Source organism: Mercurialis annua, linkage group LG6, assembly GCF_937616625.2.
Source record: "Mercurialis annua linkage group LG6, ddMerAnnu1.2, whole genome shotgun sequence".
Taxonomy (NCBI): Eukaryota; Viridiplantae; Streptophyta; class Magnoliopsida; order Malpighiales; family Euphorbiaceae; genus Mercurialis; species Mercurialis annua.
In genome coordinates, this window is record NC_065575.1 from 2748412 (window position 1) to 2770410 (window position 21999).

General features: G+C 32.0%; 3 protein-coding genes across 5 annotated transcripts; 2 read left to right on the forward strand and 1 right to left on the reverse strand.

Moving 5' to 3' along the window:
• The first annotated feature begins 2201 nt into the window (after positions 1–2201).
• On the forward strand, positions 2202–5057 carry LOC126686850 (uncharacterized). Its single transcript, XM_050381115.2, has 3 exons — positions 2202–2285; positions 3828–4019; positions 4728–5057. The coding sequence occupies exons 1-3, from the start codon at positions 2271–2273 to the stop codon at positions 4773–4775; spliced, it is 255 nt and encodes an 84-aa protein (XP_050237072.1). The 5' UTR covers positions 2202–2270; the 3' UTR covers positions 4776–5057.
• Positions 3678–11033, reverse strand: LOC126686843 (dihydropyrimidinase). 3 transcript variants are annotated; one of them, XM_050381107.2, is made up of 15 exons: positions 10790–11033; positions 10220–10393; positions 9988–10039; positions 9505–9774; positions 9178–9389; positions 8059–8179; positions 7500–7587; positions 7231–7309; positions 6911–6998; positions 6761–6801; positions 6623–6675; positions 6296–6452; positions 5327–5525; positions 4752–4847; positions 3678–3924 (listed from the first exon to the last, which is right to left on the reverse strand). In XM_050381107.2, the coding sequence occupies exons 1-13, from the start codon at positions 10874–10876 to the stop codon at positions 5334–5336; spliced, it is 1614 nt and encodes a 537-aa protein (XP_050237064.1). In that variant the 5' UTR covers positions 10877–11033; the 3' UTR covers positions 3678–3924; positions 4752–4847; positions 5327–5333. The 3 variants fall into 3 exon arrangements, with proteins under 3 accessions (XP_050237064.1, XP_050237065.1, XP_050237063.1); XM_050381108.2 differs by having other exon boundaries at positions 4752–4811; positions 5282–5525; XM_050381106.2 differs by having other exon boundaries at positions 4752–4811; positions 10790–11032.
• Positions 11034–14043: 3010 nt separating this feature from the next.
• On the forward strand, positions 14044–21385 carry LOC126686842 (uncharacterized). Its single transcript, XM_050381104.2, has 9 exons — positions 14044–14361; positions 14452–14543; positions 15058–15129; positions 15354–15460; positions 15808–15863; positions 16409–16583; positions 18410–18694; positions 19394–20293; positions 21155–21385. Exons 1-8 carry the CDS (start codon positions 14173–14175, stop codon positions 20218–20220), a joined length of 1803 nt encoding a protein of 600 aa, XP_050237061.1. The 5' UTR covers positions 14044–14172; the 3' UTR covers positions 20221–20293; positions 21155–21385.
• The last annotated feature ends 614 nt before the right edge of the window (positions 21386–21999 follow it).

A 21999-nucleotide genomic window follows, 5' to 3' on the forward strand; every position in this document is an offset into this window, starting at 1 on the left:
AGGAGGTTTAGACAACGCTGCCCATATTTTGTATGAATGTACAGTGGCATCTCAAGTCTGAACAGGAACAACTCGGTGTGGAATAATAAGCAAAGTTCACCGGCTTCGATTCTGGCAGCAACTAGTTCTCGATTCTCAGCATGGAGTGTGGCTCGTTCTCCGATGGTTCAGCTGAGACCAGCAGGTCTGAGTAAAGAAGATGGTCGGATCAGTTGATTGCCTCCTCCTTAAGGCTTCCTAAAAGCAAATATTGATGCAGCGAATTTCTCTGGTTCAAATGGCAGTGGTGTTGGTATTGTTGTGAGGGACTAGCAAGGAGTGTTGTGCGAGCTAAGCAGATTCATTTAATGGAAAACCTTGGCCCGAGATCGGGCGGAGATCATTGGCATTAGGGAGGCGTTAAGCTGGCTTAAGGAGTGTCTGAATTTAATTGTCGAATCGGATGCGATGGATGTTGTGTTGGAGTTTAGGAACCCGAGTTTAGTGGATGTGGACTTCTTAATTGGCGATTATTTAGACTTAGCAAAACAGTTTAGTAATGTTGTTTTTATTTTCGTGAAACGATCTGCGAATCAAGCAGTGCATGTGTTAGCGCAAAATGCTCGTTTCATGTCAGGTCATCAGGAGTGGTACAGTCACTTTCCCTGAATACCTCACAAATATAACTTCTTTGGATATTTAATGAAGTCGAAGTTGATTCTAAAAAAAGTAATTGTCCATTTATAGAATTTCATCATTATTTTAATATTGGTTTTTAAAAAATTAAATATAATGAGTATGAGATAAAATATATTAGTTTAATACTAAATCAAATATTTTTCTATTTGAATTGTTTTTTAAAAAGTAAATTAATATGCTTATACGCAAAATGTACACAAAAGTTATATAAAAAGATATAAATAGTATTATCTTTGTTCATAAAAGATATAAAATATCATTACAGAAATTTCTACTTTTAGTATTAGTTGAAGAAAAAATTATCAAAATATCATTAATTTGGCTTAAGTTTTGAAAATGTTGAGATTTATGTAATGTGAAATTCTATTGGACAATTATTTGTGTAGCATTCACTCTGACATAAAAAAAATTAAATAAGTTATAAATAAGTGTAATTTTTAAGGCTATTAGCAAATTAAATCCATTTGTAGCTATTTAAACACAACATTTAAAACATTGCATCTCACATTATCCTTTCAATTGTTGGCGTTGTGTAGCACATTTTCATCTTTTGACGCCGTTTTAGTACACATTTTGTACCTTTATATTTTGTGAAAATCGACTATGTGCCATACAATGCCAGGAATTGAAAGAATAAGATGTGCAATGCAACATTCTAAACATCACGCTTAAATTGCTATAAACGGGAAAGATTCAAATTTAATATACAAATAACCCTACTGAATAAAGTGACTTTGATTTTTATTGACCATTAATTCATCATGGTTTACTTTAAAAATATTAAAGAATATCCTAAAAATATTATAATAAATTTAACTATAACTGATTAATTTTTTAATTTTTATAAAGGTGAAACTTTTTCTATTTTAAAGTGACAAATGAAGTATATTTTTGTACATATTTTTTTTAAAAAAAAAGCTTATTTTTAATAATTATTTTGTAATAACAACCATATGTTTATAATATTTTACAAACAATGTATTTTCTAAAAACAAATATTGACCGACTCGTATTTATCTTAATTTTTTTAACTTTTAAAGTATTTTTTGTAAAGAACCCTAATAACTATATGGTTATTGCAAAAACATAAGATTGCAAACTCAAATGTGCACAACTTAACCCATTTATTTGATTATTAAATCTTTGATTATCTATTGAGGTAAAAAAAGAGAGAAAAAGATTAATACATTACATTTACATGCTATAGTTTAGCCATCATAAAAGGAACACCATCCAAAACTCCAACCAATAATAACATTCCTAATTCACTATAAACATTTAAATTTCCTAAATTTGGCAGCCAAAATCTAATTTAAGCACTCCCATAAGCAACACTAGTTTTGGCCAAATATATCAATCATTCATCTTCATTATATGTTATCCTGTGATGAGTCATTCAATTGGCAGCAAATTACAACTAATTTATCATTCTTAATCTCCAATTCTATTTATATAACTTATGGAAGAATAGCAATGGTGAATTCTATTAATATTGAGAGAAATACTAAAACACTTTTTATTATTATTATTATAATAATCATCATTATCATATAATTTTGTCACCTTCCTCTCCTACCTCTCCTTCCCCTTCTATGGAATCACAGGAGGTAAGCATACATTCACAACTTTTAGAAAAAAATAGTTCCATTCTAATATATTTCTTCCTTCTTTATTTCCTAAGAATTTTTTTTTTATTTTCAATTTAAATGATCTCTAAAGATAAAGATTTTTCTTCATTACCATTATAAAACAGGAAAAAACAACCTATACATTTGATTTGTTATTGAAGAAACAATTCTTTTTAATTTCAATAGGCTACTACATTTTTATCTAGCCAAGACAAATAAATTTAATTAAAAAAACTTGATTTGCTAGATTTGTGTTCTATGTTCTCAAGGGTGAAGGTAGAGTTTAATAACAATTTTTATTTTTAGATCATCTAAGGTCAATCCCTGCATGCCAACCCCGTAGAACATCTTATCATGGCATGTGACAAAAAAATTGGTAGCTATATATTTAGATGTAAAGAATTTGTAACATAAAATATATAATTTATCTTGTTTAGATTATAATTTTGTCTTTTTTGCATAGTGTTTAAACTTGGATGTAGATATTAAGTAAATGGCATGCTCTTCTTTTTCCTCAATTTTCAGCTCAACAAAGAAAAAAAATTAGCTAAGCATTTTAGCTATTTTCAATGTGAATTTGCCTCTTTTTAATAGAAAACTGTATTTATATATGCTAACATTTGCATTCGTATTCATTATATATCAAGCAGAGGGTCATTCCGGTCTCTAAACTTGTGCATCAGGGTCAATTAACTCAAAACCAGTTAAGAATAATACTGATTTTTAGGTCATTTAAGAATAAAAGTGGACAAAATGTACAAATTCAGGACCGGGATGACCCAATTTTATCCTTAATTGATCTAAAAATAGAGTAGTGTCCTCAATTTGACCTAAAAATAGAGAATATAATCCTTAAGTAATTAAAATGACTGAGTGGGAGTTAATTGACCTTGATGAACATGTTCAGGGGACCGCAATGACCCTTTGTTCATTATATATCTAGATGATTTTACCAATTCAGTTTCTATTTTCTCCTTTTATGACTTGTGCGTGCACCTTTTGTAGTTACATTTTAGGTACAAGCACATGTTCACCTTCAAAACTACTATTAATGCAATATATGAGCAATTCATATGATCTGAAATAACAGTACAAATCTAGGTAGCACGGCCACTTCATTCAATTGACGTGTCCCGTTTCGGAAACGTTTAAAACACGAAACTTCATTTTTTACAGAGGAAACCTTAAATAAAACCGTTTCGCCGTGTCCGAGTGTCCCGTTTCCCCGTGTCCGTGTCCGTGCTACTTAGATACAAATGGGATATCCTATTGAATCAAGTAACTAAATTGCAGGATTATTTAGTTGCTTGGTTGTAAAACGAGGGATTCTTGAACTTATTGGTTAATATGCATTGATGACCAAAGGGGATATTAACAAAAAAGGTCAAGAAGACTATTTAAATTCCATTCACTGATTTACTTAAACATAAGAAGACTCTCCTTATTGCCTAAACATAAATAAGAAACAAAACCAACTTTTCTAAGTTCCTAAGCATCTTCATGTATTTCTGTGTTTCGCAGAAAAAAAATGGCTGGAGGTCTGTACCTGAATTCGGAGGATGGGATTCCAAGGCGCCAGGAGCTACCGATTATTCCATGGTCTTTTCACAAGCTCGAGCTAATAAGAAGCAACAGAAAAAAGAAGTCAAGCATATCAGCCTTGGAAATGAAAGAGAATTCATTGCTGCTACTCATCAAGATGATTCAGTTCTGGTAAGTTTCCGGTTTGCTACAGTTTTAGTTATCATAGTTTCGCTTTCATTAGATTCCAATAATTTTTTCCTTTTCAACGAAGAGAATATTTTTTCGCCTGATTAAATAAAATAATACCTCACTTGTTACCATAATCACCAAGTAATGATCCATATCCCCTTGGTCAATGCATATGGATCATTACATGGTAGAGAATGACCCTGTGAGGAAAGCAAATTGTGTGACAAAACGCATGTTTGCATCCTTGCACTTGTTCACTTTTTGGCGTTGAATCCCTACACTTTTATTTGTCAACCTTGAGTCCCTATACTTTTAATTTTATAGACATCAGGTCCCTCCGTCAAGGATATGAAGTGTGTGCACTTCACGTGCTGTTAGTGCGACTAAGATAAATTTGTTATTCCTCTTCATACTTTAATTTTGTTAAAATTTAGTCCCTGCATTTTTATTTTTAGTCACATTAAGTCTCAAACTGGTTCTTTTCAATCGGAATTGACACCGTTAACACTTGTGACGAAGGAACCATTGTCTATAAAATAAAAAATGTAGGAACTCAATATTGGCAAATAGAAGTGTAGGGATCCAATGCCAAAAATAGAGTAAGTACAGGGACCCATATATGCAATATGCCATTATGTATAGAAACAAATAAATAGAAGGCGATGTGACATTCTACTTCCTAATATTACACTACTTATTTCCATGCAGAAGAAAAAGAAGATCTTGACTTACATTAATTGCTGTATAAGGCCTTGATTTCCCGCGAATTCCAAGCCAAGTTTTTTCTGTCTCCTGTAAATTTTAACAATATTTGGAACACTATTAAGCCTGTAAATTTACAGAAGAGACATGTTCATTAATAGATATTTATGTGGGAACTATAATCTTTTAGCATGCTAAATGTGTCCATTTTCAAAAGGATTATATAAAGGATTGTACTTCTCTAAGTGGTACGCGCAATTTGCAAGAAGAGAGAGGCAGCAATTAGAAATGTTACACATAAAATAAAGTCAACACAGGGCGTTACAGAAAATCTAATTTACTCTTGGTTTGGTTCAATTATATTCTAGAGTTCATTTCATTTGAAAATAAACTCATTTAGTAATTCATTTGACATAAGTATGAGTGTATGACCAATTAATATTAGTTACTGAATGAATTTCTAAGTAAAATAAACACAGCTATATTCATTTAAAATGAATTTTGCAAAATTTGAACCAAATGCATCATTAGTTTCTTCATGAAAAGTTTCAATGTCATACATGGTCTACTAGGTGCTTTCAGTGATTAGCTGAAGAAATAAGTACCTGCAGCTTAAGTGGTAGATTTAGAACGCTTTACTGGGGCCTTGAGGGAAGAAAGGTATGAAGCATCTGCCTTGTCAAGTCCACTGAAAAGGTAACTGAAAGGGGACATTTCAACGTACTTCCCAGAACCAGGGACAACCTTCAGTTCATCATTTTCCCAAACAATTTTTCCGCCAGCAATTGTAACCTCTACCTTTCCCTGAGGACAAAAAGTCAAAGAAATCAAACAAAACGCAGAATGATTTGGTTTAGGTTGTTAACATGAACGCACATTCAAACATCCACACAAACTGGAAGAAGGCAACATATGCATGTGCAGTGTGCACCCATACATAAAAATGACTTGTGCACGAGAGCTAAAATGCACAGTGGTGGGATCATAATAATATTGAACACCAAACTAAGATATGCTAGATAATATACCACAGTGAATAACTATAATACATCTAATGGTACACGAATTTACATGGCTTCAGCCTTCAGGCACGTTAATGAAATAATGGCTTTCTTAAGGAACAATTTTGATTATGTTTTTTATTCCAATTATGATGTGCTTGACAAAAATCAATTTTGAGTTTATGGCTCCTTGTTGATAGCCTACATCAGATAAAATGAGTTTAATATTGAAACACAAGACAATGCATAGTTGCCCAAAGTTAAACTATCATATACACAGAATTACTCCGAGTCTCCAACAACATTGGATTGAAGCATATGAAGACAAATAAGAGCCAAGGGTATAAGTAGAGAATAGCTGAAATTGAGGACTCGTGAAAGAGAATTGAAAGTTTACTGATGGAGGAACCTTTCCTGCATTAAGCACTAAACTTTTTTTATGTCTAATCGGAGCTTCAGTTTGTTTTCAAGATTCACCTGAGTAAAACTACTGCAATGCCTTATTCTTACAACAACTGCTAACAATATCTTATTTTCATGATTAACAAAAAGAAAACTGATATAGAAGATTACCTTCCCTTTCCTGCCCTCATACACATTTGTATCAATTCGTGAGTGGTGAGACCTTGCACTGATTTCAAAGCTTGAATTTGGGTTAAATATGATAATATCAGCATCTGATCCAGCAAGAATTGCTCCTTTTTTTGGATATATGTTAAAGATCCTAGCACTGGAAAATTTCTCAGGGGTCAAAATTATTTTACATCTTCAGGAAGCTTGACAAATATTAAATTGTGTGACATGTTAGCCATGCATTTTTATTCCATTCAATTCCTTAATTCAATAGCAAATTCAATGATAGTTTCCGTGTTGTTCAAGGAATCACTGATAAGACATTACCATTCAGTACTTGTCACGCGGACAAAATCAGTGACAGAAATTTGGCCAGATTCCTGAAACACAAGGAGAATTTGATTATTAGCTAAAAAAATCATCTAGTCCATGAGAGAAATAAAAAAGAGGTCCACAATAGCCTACCACCATCGTATCCCAAACCAGATGCATACGTTCCTCAATTCCTGCATTACCAGTTGGAAAATAGAGCAAAATATTAAAATTATTAAAACGAGTACAAAAGACAAGGGCATACATTTCATTTAGGTCATAACAAGGCTATTCTTCTTTTACCATTAACTCCATTTGGAATTTTACGGAAATCATCAATCCCAAAGGCTTTTTGTGTAGAATTAAATGCGCAATGATCAGTTCCTACAAGCTGCACGGCATAAAGATTACCATGAGGAACAAACTAAGATAACCATTGTACAAAGGTATTAACGAAGATGTCTTGGATAATCATAGGACGAAAGAGTCAGAATTTCAAAAGCTAAGACATGTATCTCACAAGAGTTGTCTATTCTATGCCAAATTTTGGACAGCAGTATAAGTTAATGCTCTCCTTCCGGGTTCAACAAGGGGGAGAGGGGAACACAAGATAAGAGAGAAACCTGCAGAACTCCATTTGAAAGCGCAGCTTGCAGAGCCTTGTCATGTCCTCTTGCCCTAATAGGGGGACTCATAACATACCTGAATCATGAGAAACTTATATTACCGAATGAATGTCAAAATACATAATGAAATTGAAAAGAAAGTCATTCCAGATATAAAATAATTAAAAAAAGATAAGTAGATTACAGAACAAATGATAATATGCATACTGAAAATGAAAAAAAAAAAAATCCTTAAAAGTAATAATGAATGGCGTGTTGAATCTTACTTTGATGCAGTGGTGAAGTCAGGATCCCAAAGCTTAGAATCATCAAGAGCCAAACCGGATACCACTGGCTCTCCAATGACCCTCTGTCCTGCAGTATGATGAAACTGATCATGCGTTCATGCCTTGAACCGTGAAAGTTAAATAAATTTTGTTTTAATACTGAGGCATAGTGCCTTTTGTTTTCTTTCAATAACGCCTTCATCCTATGTTTCTCTTTAAAATCAGACAGAAATCACAATGCCTATTTCTGTCCCGTAACAATGACATCATCTTAAGCATCAACTGACATAATAGAGCATCTTGCTATACGATAATATTAATTTGTATTTGGAAAAATATCAGATAAATGGAATACCATAAATAGAGCATCTTGCTATATGACTTTTAAATATTTCTTTGTATATGAAACACCATCAGACAATGCACCAATAACAGTTGTCTACCTTCTGGATATTTGAAATGGAAATTTCCAGTACATGGTTCTATGTTATTCGAGTTTGAATGTTTGCCATTGTTAAATCAAACAACCTCAAGAAAAAAAATTCAAAAGAATTCAAACCTGATTTTCGAGCTTTAGCTATTTCTTCCATTGCATCGATGCTCATTACATGTACTATATAGAGAGGTGTGTTCACAAAACTTGCCAAACGAATTGCACGAGCAGTTGCTTCACCTTCCAGCTGCAGCATCAAACTATAAGCTAAATTACGTATGAAACCTCAACATGCAAAAAACAACTGGAAAAAAACTACAGAATAAATAAAGATTTATAGGCTAAACCATCTAATACAACCAGTTGCACTGATGCAAAACCCTTCTTATCAGCACTTAGATTGAAGAAACAAACCATTTAGCAGCCATAATGTGTAAGAGATCAACTAATACAAGGAAGTACCCAGATTATATATTTATATGCAGTTGCCTACACTCTCCAATCCATACCCTTTTCCAGGAAAAATAATTAGCTTGGAAATTAAAACACCCTCGCTACAGAAGTCATACTTGTTACACATAAATGTGAGAGGCAGAAATTAATGAGAAAAATTACTTTAACCAAATAGGAGAATTAAACATTCAATCATCAAAATGCTAACGACAATTTCGTGATTAATTTGCAGCAGTATTCACATAAATTCAACAAAGATTAGTAAGAGAAGATTTACTGTCCACTATTATATCTGTGGAAAAAACTATTTATTCAAAAGCTCAACCTGTTGGGTAAGGATCCAACAATTAATAGTTACTATCTTAACATACACACGCACGCAAATGCCATTGCACTTGAAGCGTGAACAAACGAACACACATGGCCACCTCACCTGATACTCAAATAATCTAATTAATCAAGCATTGCTGAGAATCAAATTTTAGACCTTTCGATCATAGAAGTTCTTATAGTATGTCAAATAACCAATTTATACCCAAAAGCCCAAGCTGTTGGGTGAGACTTCAATAATAGTTTTATTAACAGCGCTGAATGAGAAAATTAATTATACAAGACTAGCAACCAAGAGAAAAAATTTTAAGGTTAGCATTGTAGGCCTTGAAAGAGCTTAGCCATCTAGAGCAGTAATAATGTCCGAACTCCTAACAAGGACCTAAGAATTTTAAGAATGGCTCGACTGAGAAATTTAAACCTACAAAGGATAGAAAGCTAAATAGCTCATGTTAAGTTTACCACTGGAGGCCTTGAAAGAGCATGCCCCTCCGGACCAGTAATACCAAGTTCTATCATTCTTTTCTGCCCTTCAAATACTGCATCTCCGTTTTCTGCATGGACCATAGCGAGGGCCCCGAGAGATTTGCACCGCTTCAATCCTTCTAATAGGAGCTCATCACTGATCATCAGAGATCCTTTGTATGCCAGGAAAAACTTGAAAGAGTTGATACCTACAAATTCCAAATGTATATACAATTTCTTGAAGGTTATATAGATAGCAAGAGCTAAATCATGATCCAACTAGATCTAGATAATGTGAAATTGCAATTGAACCAAGTGAATTACCTTTTTCTTTCACAATAATTTCCATTTCCTGTGAAACAACTTCATCCCATTTGGTAACTGCCATATGAAATCCATAATCCATGCAAGCCTTTTTTACCTTCTTCTCATAAGCTTCAAAACCAGCCATTAAACTTCCATCAACCGGTATAACGAAGTCTATATGCATTGTTGTTCCACCTGCTAAAGCTGCAGCCTGACCACTGAAGAAGTCATCAATGGTCTGAGTACCCATAAAATCCATCTCTAGGTGGGTATGGGGATCAATTCCTCCTACAATGTTAACAGATAGCATCAAATACTGGGAAGATTTTGTCTAATTACAGGCTGATGGTAAAAATGGTATCCACATGCTAAGATGCACTTGATTTGAATCATTAAATTATTTCCCAAGTAAAAAAAATATCTCAAATATTTTCATTTGATCGACAGAAAGGTGAAAGCAGCAGCAACTATCAGTAATGTGGCTTTAGTTTAAAAACAAACCTGGCATTACAAACTTTCCAGTTGCATCAAGCACAGTAACATCATCGCCAACCTGCAAATGGAACTTAAAACAAGTCAAACACAAATCACAAAGAGTATTAACAATAGATTTCAAGAGATCTCTCACCGCATAGTTCACCAATGACTACTAAATGCAGTTTATAATTTCGACAGCAGACTCTAATAATAATTCTTGATATCAAAAAACACAGAGGTTCCACCAATAACAAACCTTGAGGTTAGGTTTTACAGCAATAATGATACCATCCTCCACATAAACATCAGCAATCTCTTGATGATGCGCATTCACAACAGTTCCTCCTATGATCAATATCTTCGATGACGGTGATAATGATGATGGAATCCCACATCCAGTTTCACCATATCCATTCTCAGCTTCACAGAACTAAAAAAAATCACCATAAACAAATAAATAATAACTCGTTTTCCAGTTCAAATACCTCCTCTCTAATAACAAAATTACACTAAAACTAAGAATCAAAAGCTTATCAACGTTTGAACATGATTTGAATAATTGAAATATTATCATTTCTTTCAGTTGAGATTTAATTAACCTAATTATTGCTCACAACATTTAAACATAAACATTCAGAGTGTGTCCAATACAATAGAAACTGATCATATGCTTCGTATAAATGAACCAAGACAATTTTACATACATCGCGTGTTACAAAACCTAATATTCTCGGGAAACAAACACAAAGTCAACGCAGTTTCTAAGTCAAAATTAAACAAAAACAGATATAAATTGAAGAAGAAAACGCAGTAATATGAAGATCACCTGATTTGATGATGATGATGATGATATTGAAGGAGAAGTAAATAGAAGTAATAATATGAGTGAACTGAAATTGAGATGATAAGCCATTGAAAATGGAATCTCTGAGCAAGCGAGTTACAGAGTCCAATTCTGAGTGAAGAGCTGATGAGTTTGAAATTGTTTGTTTGTTTGTTTGTTTGCTGACTCAGATTAGTTAGCGCCTTCGGCCTTTCTTTTAAATCTAGCAGTACTCAGCCACATGGATGCAACGTGACGCCTGATAATAGTTAGATTTCATGTAATATTAAATAAGGAACAAAGGATCATTTCACCCCCCAACTTGGCACGAAATGTCACAAAAGTTCAAATTCGTAAAACCGGATCACTTTTTCCTTGTACTTGGCAAAACCGAATCGGTTTCACCCCTCCTTTACTTTTGCCCACTCTCACCTGTGTTTGAAAAACACTCTTATTTTTCTTATAATTCTCCAAATCAGTACATAGAAAGTTTTAAAATACAAAAACAATTTTTAATTTTAAAAAATTCAAATATTACAATAAAGTTTTAAAAAATATGTAGGAATTTGTTAGAGGTGGCAATTTCCACCCACACCCATACCCACCCATTACATAAAAGGTATGGGTTATAAAAGGGTAGTTATTTGTTAAATGGGTAGTAAATGGGTAAAATTCTTCCAACCCATTAAGATAAGGGTAATAAAAGGGTTTGACATGGGTACCCATATTTTACCCATAATGATTTAAAATGCAAAATTAGTTGAATGACATATGTCAATTTAAGAGTAATTGTTTTTATTTAAAATATCAAATAAATTTTAAATTTTAAAATCAATATTCAAAAATCTTAAAGAACCAGAATATTTTTTCTCGAAATTTTTTTTTTAAAAAAAAATAATTTTTGCAGAAATATTTTTATTCAGAAAATATTTTTTTTCCAGAAATATTTTTTTCAGAAAATATTTTTTTTCAGAAAATAATTTTTTTTTCAGAAAATATTTTTATCCAGAAAATATTTTTTTCTCCAGAAATTTTTTTTTGTCGGAAAATATATTTTTTCCTGAAATTTTTTTGTCGGGTATTTTTTTCCAGAAATTTTTTTTTCCAAAAATTTTTTTTTTATCCAGAAAATATTTTTTTTGTCGAAAAATAAATTTTTCCAAATTTTTTTCCCGGATTTCCAGAATTTTTTTTCGGAAAGTATTTTTTCCTAGAATATGTTCTCTCTAAAATTTATTAATTCTCACAAGATGTACAATTAAAATGTAATATAATTTAAATTTTAAAAAGTCAATTTTTAACATTATACATATTAAGTGGGTTAATGGGTGGGTTAGGGTCATGCAAGGTTACATGGGCATGGACACCCATATAAAATTAAAACGGGTCATAAATGGGTATTATCACCCATTTATAACCCTATCCATTTAAACCCAACCCATACCCACCCAAACCCACCCATTCGCCACCTCTAGAATTTGTGTGTATTTTTTCTATCTCTTACCTCACCAAAACTTCACCCACCGCCTATCATCCTAAACCATCGTCAGCTACCTCCGCATAGGGTCTCCGGCCACTATTCTCAGACAAGAACATAGCTCTCCGTTCTCGCCTGAAAACAGAGTGGGACTGTTCTCGTCTGAGAATAGTGAACGATAGTGGCAAAGTCTTCAAAGGTGGCTGGCAACGAGGGGTTTGGAGGTGGCCGGCAGTGAGGGGCTTTGGGAGTTGGTCGACGGTGAATTAGGATACTTGGCGGAGGTCGGAATGGAGGCGGGTAATTTTAAGTAAATAATATTAAATTAAGTTTAATTAGATTTAGTATTAAATTAGGCTTAATTTGGTATTAAACTAGACTTAAATTTGTATCAAATTTAGTTGGAATGGAGTGCTAAATTGATACGTTTTTGCCAAGTTAAGGTGAAAAATGATCAACTTATATGAACTTGGACTTTTTTAATTCGGGCCAAGTTGAGTGGGTGAAATGATTCCTTATTTATTAAATAAGGTAAGTAGCACGGAAACGAAAACAAAAAAAAACAATACGAAACGAAAATGAAAAAATGACATTTTTTTAAAATGAAAGACTCAAAATGTGAGGAAAACTTGTAAATAATAAAAATATAAAGTTATAGTTATGATATTATCTATACTATATCAAAAAGTACGGATGGGGGGGGGCAGGCAAATTTACTGAATAATCCTTTTCAGTTTACTACTAAATAAAGGTTTTATGGTCATTAACTAATTAGTTATTTAATTGATCACTATTGTAATTAAAGTCCTAATTAGAATAGGTAGCTAAATTATCTCCAATTTAATTTTTAGTATGTAAAAAATAGCTAAATTGTCTCCAAAATAGTAGGAATATCTATCTTTTAGTTTGATTGAACTACAAAATTAAAATACTGTATTTGGTTAATATATTATTATTTAAATTTAAATTTTATTATTTTTAAAGATATTATTAATAAAATTAAGTTAACTATTTAATTATGGTTATTATAAAACCAAAAGAAGAAAATTTAATAACCGAATATATTATATTTACTTTTACAAAAATTCTTAACTAATTTAATATTAATTATAAATAAAAAAATTGATATAATTATAGTAAATTTAATAATATGTTCATTGAGGAATCACGTTACGAGCCACGTGCATAGCACGTAATGCGAAACTAGTAAATAATAGAATACTGCATATATTAAACTTTATTTATATACTTATGACAATAATAAAATAAGCAAAATATAATTAAATCTAATAAAAATAAAAAAATAATTTATTATAGATAATGTGAATAATAAAAATTGTAGGTAACTGCTTAAAAAAATAAATTGTTCGAGAAATTTTTAGATTATTTTTACAAATGATTAATTTTTTTTATTTACCGAAATGGTTTGAAATATTTTCTTATGAGCTTCCGGTTTCCGAAATATTTATAAGACACAATTTTATCAAAATTTTTCGTGTTTTTTAGTTGCAGCCACATTTCAATTTTTTTCAAATTTTTTATTCTGTAATTTAATTGTCATTCCATGTGTTATTTTTCATAAAAATAGTGACATTTATGGTTAATGTAGTGACCAAAACGATATCGTATAAGACACTTAGTTATAAAAAGAAATGTTTGAGATGAATGTCGAAGACTTAAACGAGAAAGAAGGTTTAAGCTAAGAGCTTGTCCTTAATTAATATTTTATGATAAATTAAGGAAGCAAAATGAACTTTTGTTGAAATTTATTTTATCAGTTAAAACGACATTGCACGAATTGCCGTTCAAACAAGAAAGAGGGTTTAAGATTAGGTTTAGGGTTTATGAACTTACAGAACAGCTGAAATTGCAGCTAATTCACTGGTTTACAATTGAAATTACATTTCAAATGGATCCATTATTAGGGTTTCACGATGAAATCATGGAAATTGGGGATGGTGATCATCAAAACAAAGATAAATCATCGTCAACACAGGGATACAGATTGGTTCCGTGGTTAAACTGGGAAGAATGGGAATTCATTAGAGACTCTCTCTTCTCCGGTTCGCCGGATAAAGTCTCCGCCGCTATTAACAGAGTAAACCATTTTTTTCCCTTCTAATCATCGTTTTGATCGTAATTTCTCGTTATCCATTGATTTATTTGTTGTATAATGGCTACTTATTAGATATCTACTTGGCGGAGCAGAGGATGCTTACCTGTTATCATTGATGTCACATCTTCAATTATTGAAATTCAGCAGAAGGATCCTCATTTTAGGTAATTCTGAAAATTTAATGTACTTTTGCCGGTTGTTGCAATTTTATCCAAAGCTTTTAATTTTTGTAAATAATGTTTAAATTTCAACTTTTTGTTGCAGTTTTAGCCATTTGTTTCATCAATTCAAATTTGAATTAGTTTTATTTGACTTTTCTAGTCATATTTAGCTTCAAATTCGGTTTTTTTGGCTTCAACCACCGAAAAGTTGGAGAATTTAGAATTAGATTTTAACGTTATTTTTAATATTAGAAATTAAATTTTGAAATTCTAAAAAATGGGTTTTGCTAATTACGGAGTTAATTTATAATTTCAACTGAAAATTGGAACAGTTAAATTGATTAGGAAAAAATTGGCTATTGCAACGGAATAATGAAATTAGGATATTATTACAAAAATTAAAAGCTTTGGATAAAATTGCAACGACCTGCAAAAGTTTGAATTTATTTTACTATTAGGCCTTAAAACTTCTACAACAGTTTTTTGAGAAGTTTAAATCTTTAATGCTTTATTGTAGAAAGGACCTACCAAGTGATGCTTTACATTCTGAGCAAATGCTGGCTATGCTATATTGCATGGCTATCTTGAGGTACCATTTCGTTGCTACTTCCATGGTTTAAGATAACTTTATTGATTTAAAATTGTTAGGATAGTGATATTTTATGGTTTGGTTTTCTTTGGTTATAGTTTTTGTTTGTTCATGGTTGGTTACCCTTAATTTGGTTCGTATAATTTTCTTCACATGTTTTTGTGGGACTCCATGAGAGGATATATAAATTTTTTCAGCTTATACCAAGTTTTACTTTTTTGAAGGCTTGTCAATTGTGTTGTTGAGAAGACCCGGAAAAAGAATGAAATTTCAATTGCTGAGGCAGCTAGTGCAATTGGCATTCCACGTACATTGATTGACGTTCGCCATGGTAAGCCTTTATGTATTGCAAGACATGCAAAGAAATTTGTTAAGACTGGTAATTGCTTTTGCTAAGTTAAGATCATACTTCATTTGTGATTTGTGGTAAATTTATTAGTCACAGTATCTTGAATCCACCATTTCTCAATAGCCTCTGCAGAATTATAGTATATTTATGTTTACTACTATAAAACTGTATCAAGTATTTGGAGTTCTTTTAATGTTTGCACATTTGCATGCAGCGTAATATGATTTTTCTACAAGTGTTGAATTGTGGACAATTTCTTTCATTTTTAGATAAATTCTGTATGAATTGGAAACTCACTTCTGTGTTTCTTCATGTTGTTCTAATTATAGAGGGTTCACATCGTGATATGCCTTCTCTGACTTTACTTCGGAGTGCTGCTGCGAAGGTTTGTCCCTTTTCAAGCTCTCATTCAATATCCAAAATAGGAAATAAATTTTTGAGATTTAATTAAGAATATTTACTAATTCCAAATTTAATTATTAACAATTTGTCAAACTTAAATTAAGCAAGGAATCTTACAGATCATTATTTGTCATAGCTCACTAACTGTAGTACAATTATAGTTTTATTTTATGTGTGGTATGGGTGTGTCCGCGTGTGTGTGTATGTTTATGTGTATGTCTATGTGTCTATCCATGTAATCTTCCCTTGTAATCTGGCATATGAAAAACTAACCAATTATACAATAACTTTCAATATATTTATGCTTCAAAAAAATCCAATTTATTTTACTATCAAACAACAGAAAATGATGCCAGATATGTTCTCAAAAATATTTTCCGGAGAGAAGTTATTTTTTCTTCGACAGATAGTCGATTTCTTCTTGTGGATGATATATGATTTATAATAAAATGACTCCCGAAAAACTTTTATTTGGAACAGGATGTCTGCAAAGTGTAAATTTGTCATATCTGTTGTTAATAATTTCAGGCACTTGGTTGGATGTCAGCTTGTTATTGGGAACCTCAGTCAAAACAAATTCCAACCCAGAGAGATGGAATTGCTAAAATCAAGGAAGAAATCAAATCAAAGCTCTCGGAATTAGTATCATCCTTGAAAGTTAGGGAGAGTCCCCACACTGATGCATCACCGGCCAAAGGAAAAGGTTGGTAAAGAATAGTCTTTTCATTTTGTTTATCAGTTCATCTGATATTATTATGCCATATTTCAATGTTCTTCTCTAACTTATGTGACTTCGGATGACAAACAGTAGTTGATGGAAGGCATTGTTTATCGAGTTATCACTTTTTACTCTATCAAACCACAGTGCCTGTTGCATCATTTATCTAGAAAAACACTCTTGTCCCTAAGAGAAGCTAGAAAATTTTTAGGTTTAGGCTTGGTTAACTGAAATGAGCATTTGGGCATTTTTAGTAGAGGATACTATCAAACTACATGTAGTACAACTGCTGATGTGTCATGCTATCATCTCCAAAAGCGAACACATTTTAGTTCTCATGTTCCTAATTTAACCTACAATATTATGTCAACTTGCAGATTATGTTAATATTTGCACTAAAGAGGGAAATTTTGGAACAGTGGCATTTTATGCTTAATCCTGATAATATTATGCTATATCCTTAATTACCAGAGATTGTGAAAAACATGTTTTCTTTGCATCTTTGAATGTAAAGAATTCCTATATTGTTAGTCACCTACAATTGTAGCTATAGTCTAGCAAATCCACAATTTTAGTTCTCATGTTTTCTTTACAAGGCAGCTATAATCTAGCAAAACTTTTCTAAACTAGAAACTAGAGAACAATTTCCTAAAAATTATTATTCAATTGTATATTACCATGGAAAACTAGTTTAAGTAGTTTTCTACATTTTGCTTTATGTGCACCAATGGATTATAGTGTTTTCAATTTAATCTGCATTACTTCCTTCCTTTTCTTTTAGTAAGTTTTCAATTTCATTTACGGATCAACAAATGCAAATGCTGCAAGGTGGATTAGATGGTCTAGCAAAACTTTTCTAAACTAGAAACTAGAGAACAATTTCCTAAAAATTATTATTCAATTGTATATTACCATGGAAAACTAGTTTAAGTAGTTTTCTACATCTTGCTTTATGTGCACCAATGGATTATAGTGTTTTCAATTTAATCTGCATTACTTCCTTCCTTTTCTTTTAGTAAGTTTTCAATTTCATTTACGGATCAACAAATGCAAATGCTGCAAGGTGGATTAGATGGTCTAGCAAAACTTTTCTAAACTAGAAACTAGAGAACAATTTCCTAAAAATTATTATTCAATTGTATATTACCATGGAAAACTAGTTTAAGTAGTTTTCTACATTTTGCTTTATGTGCACCAATGGATTATAGTGTTTTCAATTTAATCTGCATTACTTCCTTCCTTTTCTTTTAGTAAGTTTTCAATTTCATTTACGGATCAACAAATGCAAATGCTGCAAGGTGGATTAGATGGTTTTTTGCTGAGCAGCTTGATTGAAGACTCATCCTTTACTTTTTTTTTTATTTATACATAATTTTATTTCTCCTTTTTAAATTTTCCCTTTTCATTTCTTAAGATAACACACTCACATGTGTGTGTGTATAAAGTAAAAAAATAAGTACTGCATTGTTTCATGCAAATAATTACTTCAATAAGTTTAAAAATGTATATGAATTATTTTTGATGAATTATTGAAAAGATGCGAGTACTCAATAAGACAGTAACTTTAGCAATTTGCTTTTCAAATTTTCATATTCAGATATAAAATAAAAACGTTGAAAACGTTGAAAAGGAAAAGAAAACTGATAATGGAAAACAGCAAATATTTTCCACAGCTAAACAGCCCCTATAATTTTCTCCGCCAATGGAGTCATCGCATGTATGTCAACATGTGGCGACATGTGTTTTAATCAAGTTAGTTCTGTTTCGTGTAAGCTGCATTACTCATGCTGATAGTGTTTGTATTCATTCAGGACTGAAGAAGCAAACTAAAAAGGCCCTGAAAGCTCTTGTTCATTTATATGGTTCCTTTTCCTCTGAAGTACTGTCTATACTGTTGGAGTTCTTGCTCAAAGCTTTGGGGTCCTCAAATATATTGGAGTCTCCTGACGAAGTTGACCAAGAAGTGCGCACTTTGCTGGATGACTGGAAGCTTGTGATAGTAAAATTGTCTAACAAGGAACCAGAATTACTCCTAACACTTATTAAGGCCATTTTGAACATGATCGAGACTGAAGAGACTTTGAAGTACGAAATAGGTACGAAGTAATACAGCCTTCTTTTGCTCAAGAGTTTGTTTATTCTCAAGTAATGCTAGGGTGTCTGATGTAGAACAGCATTGAGTTGCTAATACCATGTCTTCTAAGTATTGCACCCACAGTCCCTCAACTTCATTCTCTCTCATGATCTCATCATAGTCCTCTTTTATTACTTGTTATAATAAAATTCTTCAACTTTGATTTTATTGCTTTAAAGATCCTATCGTGAATTTGGCTCTACTTCTGTCAACTTTAGATGACATGGTGATGAGCTGGATGCTTACATGAATGATTTTTTTTAATATACAATGTCTTGTCACATGTTAAGGAATGTGGCACCACATCAATGCCATATTGTATGTAACATCAGTGTCATGTTGATTGATAAGACGTCACATGATCTTAATCTGTGACATGACGTTATGTGGATAAAAAAAAAAGTAGTTTTTTTTGTCTATGTACATGTTCGGCTCATCGTCACCTTATAAAATTGACAGAAATGAATCTAAATTAACAGCAAAGATTTTTGGTGCAATAAAATCAAATTTGAGGGAGTTTATTGTTGCAAATTAAAGGAAAAAGACTGATGGGAGATAGAAAAAAGTTTAGAGATTGTTAGTGAAAATTACCCTAGTTCACATAGATGACTGACCTGATTGTATTCTTGTTGATCTTCTGTGAATTTTATTCTTTGTTCAGGAACATATTCCGCATCAATGGAGCCCGGGGCAGGAAATGTCAAAATTGAACAACTTTCTTCTCTGTTTTCATGGCTTGTTGGACAACTCAAGTTACTGAAAGTCTTTCAACAGAAGGATACCAAAAAAGTTAGAACAAGAGCCTCTGCAGCATCACTAAATATGTTAAATCCAATTCTGACAGAAGTGCTATGCAAATGTCTTTTGATCTCATCATATGGCAAGAAGCAGCTTATAAATTCAGCAGCGGATCTTGCTCAGCTGACCGGCAATAGCTCTTCAGCAGAGAAATTCATCAAATTTAATTTGCATAATTTATCAGATTTGAATGTGGCTGAAGGGATAAATTCCAGTAACCTACAAGACGAGTCTATCATTGAAGCTGCTAATAAGCTAGAGTTGGTTAAACTTAGGTTAGCTAAATGCAGGACTACTACAACAATGGAAGTTGATTCAGGAAGTGGAGGCAGATGGACTCTGGCAAAATCGTGGAACCCGTGTCCAATTGGTATGTTGCCTAGTGATCTTGGTTGTTCTGGTCGTCTTTCTGTTCTTGACCGCCAGGACATCGATAAAGAGTCCGTGAATCCATCAGAAAAGACAGGTGTTGAACGGAGCAAGAGGGGTGCTAGTTCTGATATTTGTTTAATAGATAGATCGACTACTAAAAAGACGAAAAAGATGTTAGAGAGCTACGAATCAAGTGATACGGATGTTCTATTGCCGGCAGATTTGTTAGGTTGCTTGATGATTAATGGCGTCTGGAAGAAAATAGGAAAAGAAGAGCTGATTGCTATTGAGTCTGGTGTGAGGATTTTGGTTCAGTGACTGAAATCTAATACTATTATTATGGCATTTCTCAAAAATCAACCTGCATCAGTAAACCAATCATTTCAATGAGGTACGAATGATTATATAAAGATCAGAACAGTTTGGTTAATGGTTTGATTTGAGTGGTTTACTACTAATATACTAATTCAAATCAGTATGTTGGTTTAACAGTTTTTCAAATCAAAATCAAAACTATAAAAATGTAAAACCAATAGATTTTGGTTGGGTTGATTTGATAAATTTGATTATCATTCAAATATTTAACAATTCATATATGGGTTAATGTCATTAAATTTATGAACTATGCACGTTTTTGCAATTTAATCATGTTTTGTAAAAATTGGTAAATAAATATATCAACTATTGTTTCTTGTCAAATTAATACACTAGTTGAAAATCCGGTGAAAAATGATCATGTGGAAGCTGGAGTTGGCCACGCCATTCACACATCAAAACAATGCGTTTTAAAACTTCGGCTTCTATGTTATCAAGTTTTATCGGATTTTCTATCGGTGTATCAATTTCCCAAGAAACTGTAGTTGGTTTATATATTTATCGAATTTTATAGAACGTGATTAAATTGCAAATATTTGTGTAGTTCGTTAATTTATATAATACTGGCCCTTTATATATTAAAACTTACATGGATAGTTTTGTAAAATTAGTTTATTAGTTGTATAAAAATATAGCATTTTAAGTTTTTTTCGGAATTTATTCTATTCATTATAAAAATAGTAATGGCTAACATATTAAAAAAATTATATTGTAATGTTTTATTATTTTTTTTAAAAAATAAAATTGTCCAAGCAATATTGATTAATTTTATTATATTTAAATTTTTATTTTGTTTGAACTTTCGATTAAATAAATAATCTTATTATTTTAACTAAAATTAAATTATCAATATCTAAATTTAATATTTTTTATGCAGGTGTAATGTTGTTGGCCATTGGAGCAGGAAGCTTTAGTAGCCAGTCATTTCCATTTGAGATTGTGGTCAATATCTCAGTAAAGCAACACATCCTATGGTCAGATTTCAACCCTTTCAAAAGCATTCAGTATGGTTTAATTTCTCTGTTTCATTCTAAGAAATATCAAAAAACATTTATTAGAAGAAAAACAATATCAGTGAAATTTCTTTATTCAAGTTTCAACTTTTACACATTGATACAATGAGCAATGCTCCCACAAAGTCTACATTTAAATTCACTACGAAAATCATCTGAAAACAATGTGCAAAACCCGAATTTTAGCTCGAATTTTTTGAGTATATTAAAATTCACAGGAGTGCACAAAGCCCGAATATGAACTGAATGGATAAATCTGGTTCCGTTCGGTTTTAGACATAAAATATTTTAAGTTATGCTATAGTGCAAACCAAATCAAAACAATTAAAATCTTGAAATTTCGATTCAGTTTGGTTGAATCGAATGCACATCTCTACCGACTTACCGGTTCGGCTATAATCTAGTACAACCCTAAGTAAGCAAATGCACGACCAACATCGATCTACGCCATTCATCATAAGGTCGGACAGTGGAGGAAAGCCCAGCAGGGGCGACCTGAGAACACATGAAGATCAACATCTCAGAACGAAGATGTTCACATGTGATTCTCAAGTCGCTCCTGTAGGAATCCTTCACATGATTATTTCTCTCTTATGAAAACTTTAGATATTGTAATATATGAATTGAATGATTTTATCTTACATTTATACACAACCAAGTTTAGTCTTAGAAAAAACATTGTACTACATAATGTACTTGCTTATTAAAT

Bases quoted from the DNA above. Each gene is read 5' to 3' on its own strand.
- LOC126686843 (XM_050381107.2), bottom strand. From the start codon at position 10,876: ATGGCTTATCATCTCAATTTCAGTTCACTCATATTATTACTTCTATTT. The intron at 10,040-10,219 runs GTTTGTTATTGG...TTCCATTTGCAG, and splicing joins CTGTAAAACCTAACCTCAAG to GTTGGCGATGATGTTACTGT. The intron at 6,676-6,760 runs GTAGGCTATTGT...CTTGTGTTTCAG, and splicing joins TGGTTTGGGATACGATGGTG to GAATCTGGCCAAATTTCTGT.
- LOC126686842 (XM_050381104.2), top strand. From the start codon at position 14,173: ATGGATCCATTATTAGGGTTTCACGATGAAATCATGGAAATTGGGGAT. The intron at 14,362-14,451 runs GTAAACCATTTT...GCTACTTATTAG, and splicing joins TCTCCGCCGCTATTAACAGA to ATATCTACTTGGCGGAGCAG. The intron at 15,864-16,408 runs GTTTGTCCCTTT...TAATAATTTCAG, and splicing joins TTCGGAGTGCTGCTGCGAAG to GCACTTGGTTGGATGTCAGC.
- LOC126686850 (XM_050381115.2), top strand. The intron at 4,020-4,727 runs GTAAGTTTCCGG...ATTTCCATGCAG, and splicing joins ATCAAGATGATTCAGTTCTG to AAGAAAAAGAAGATCTTGAC.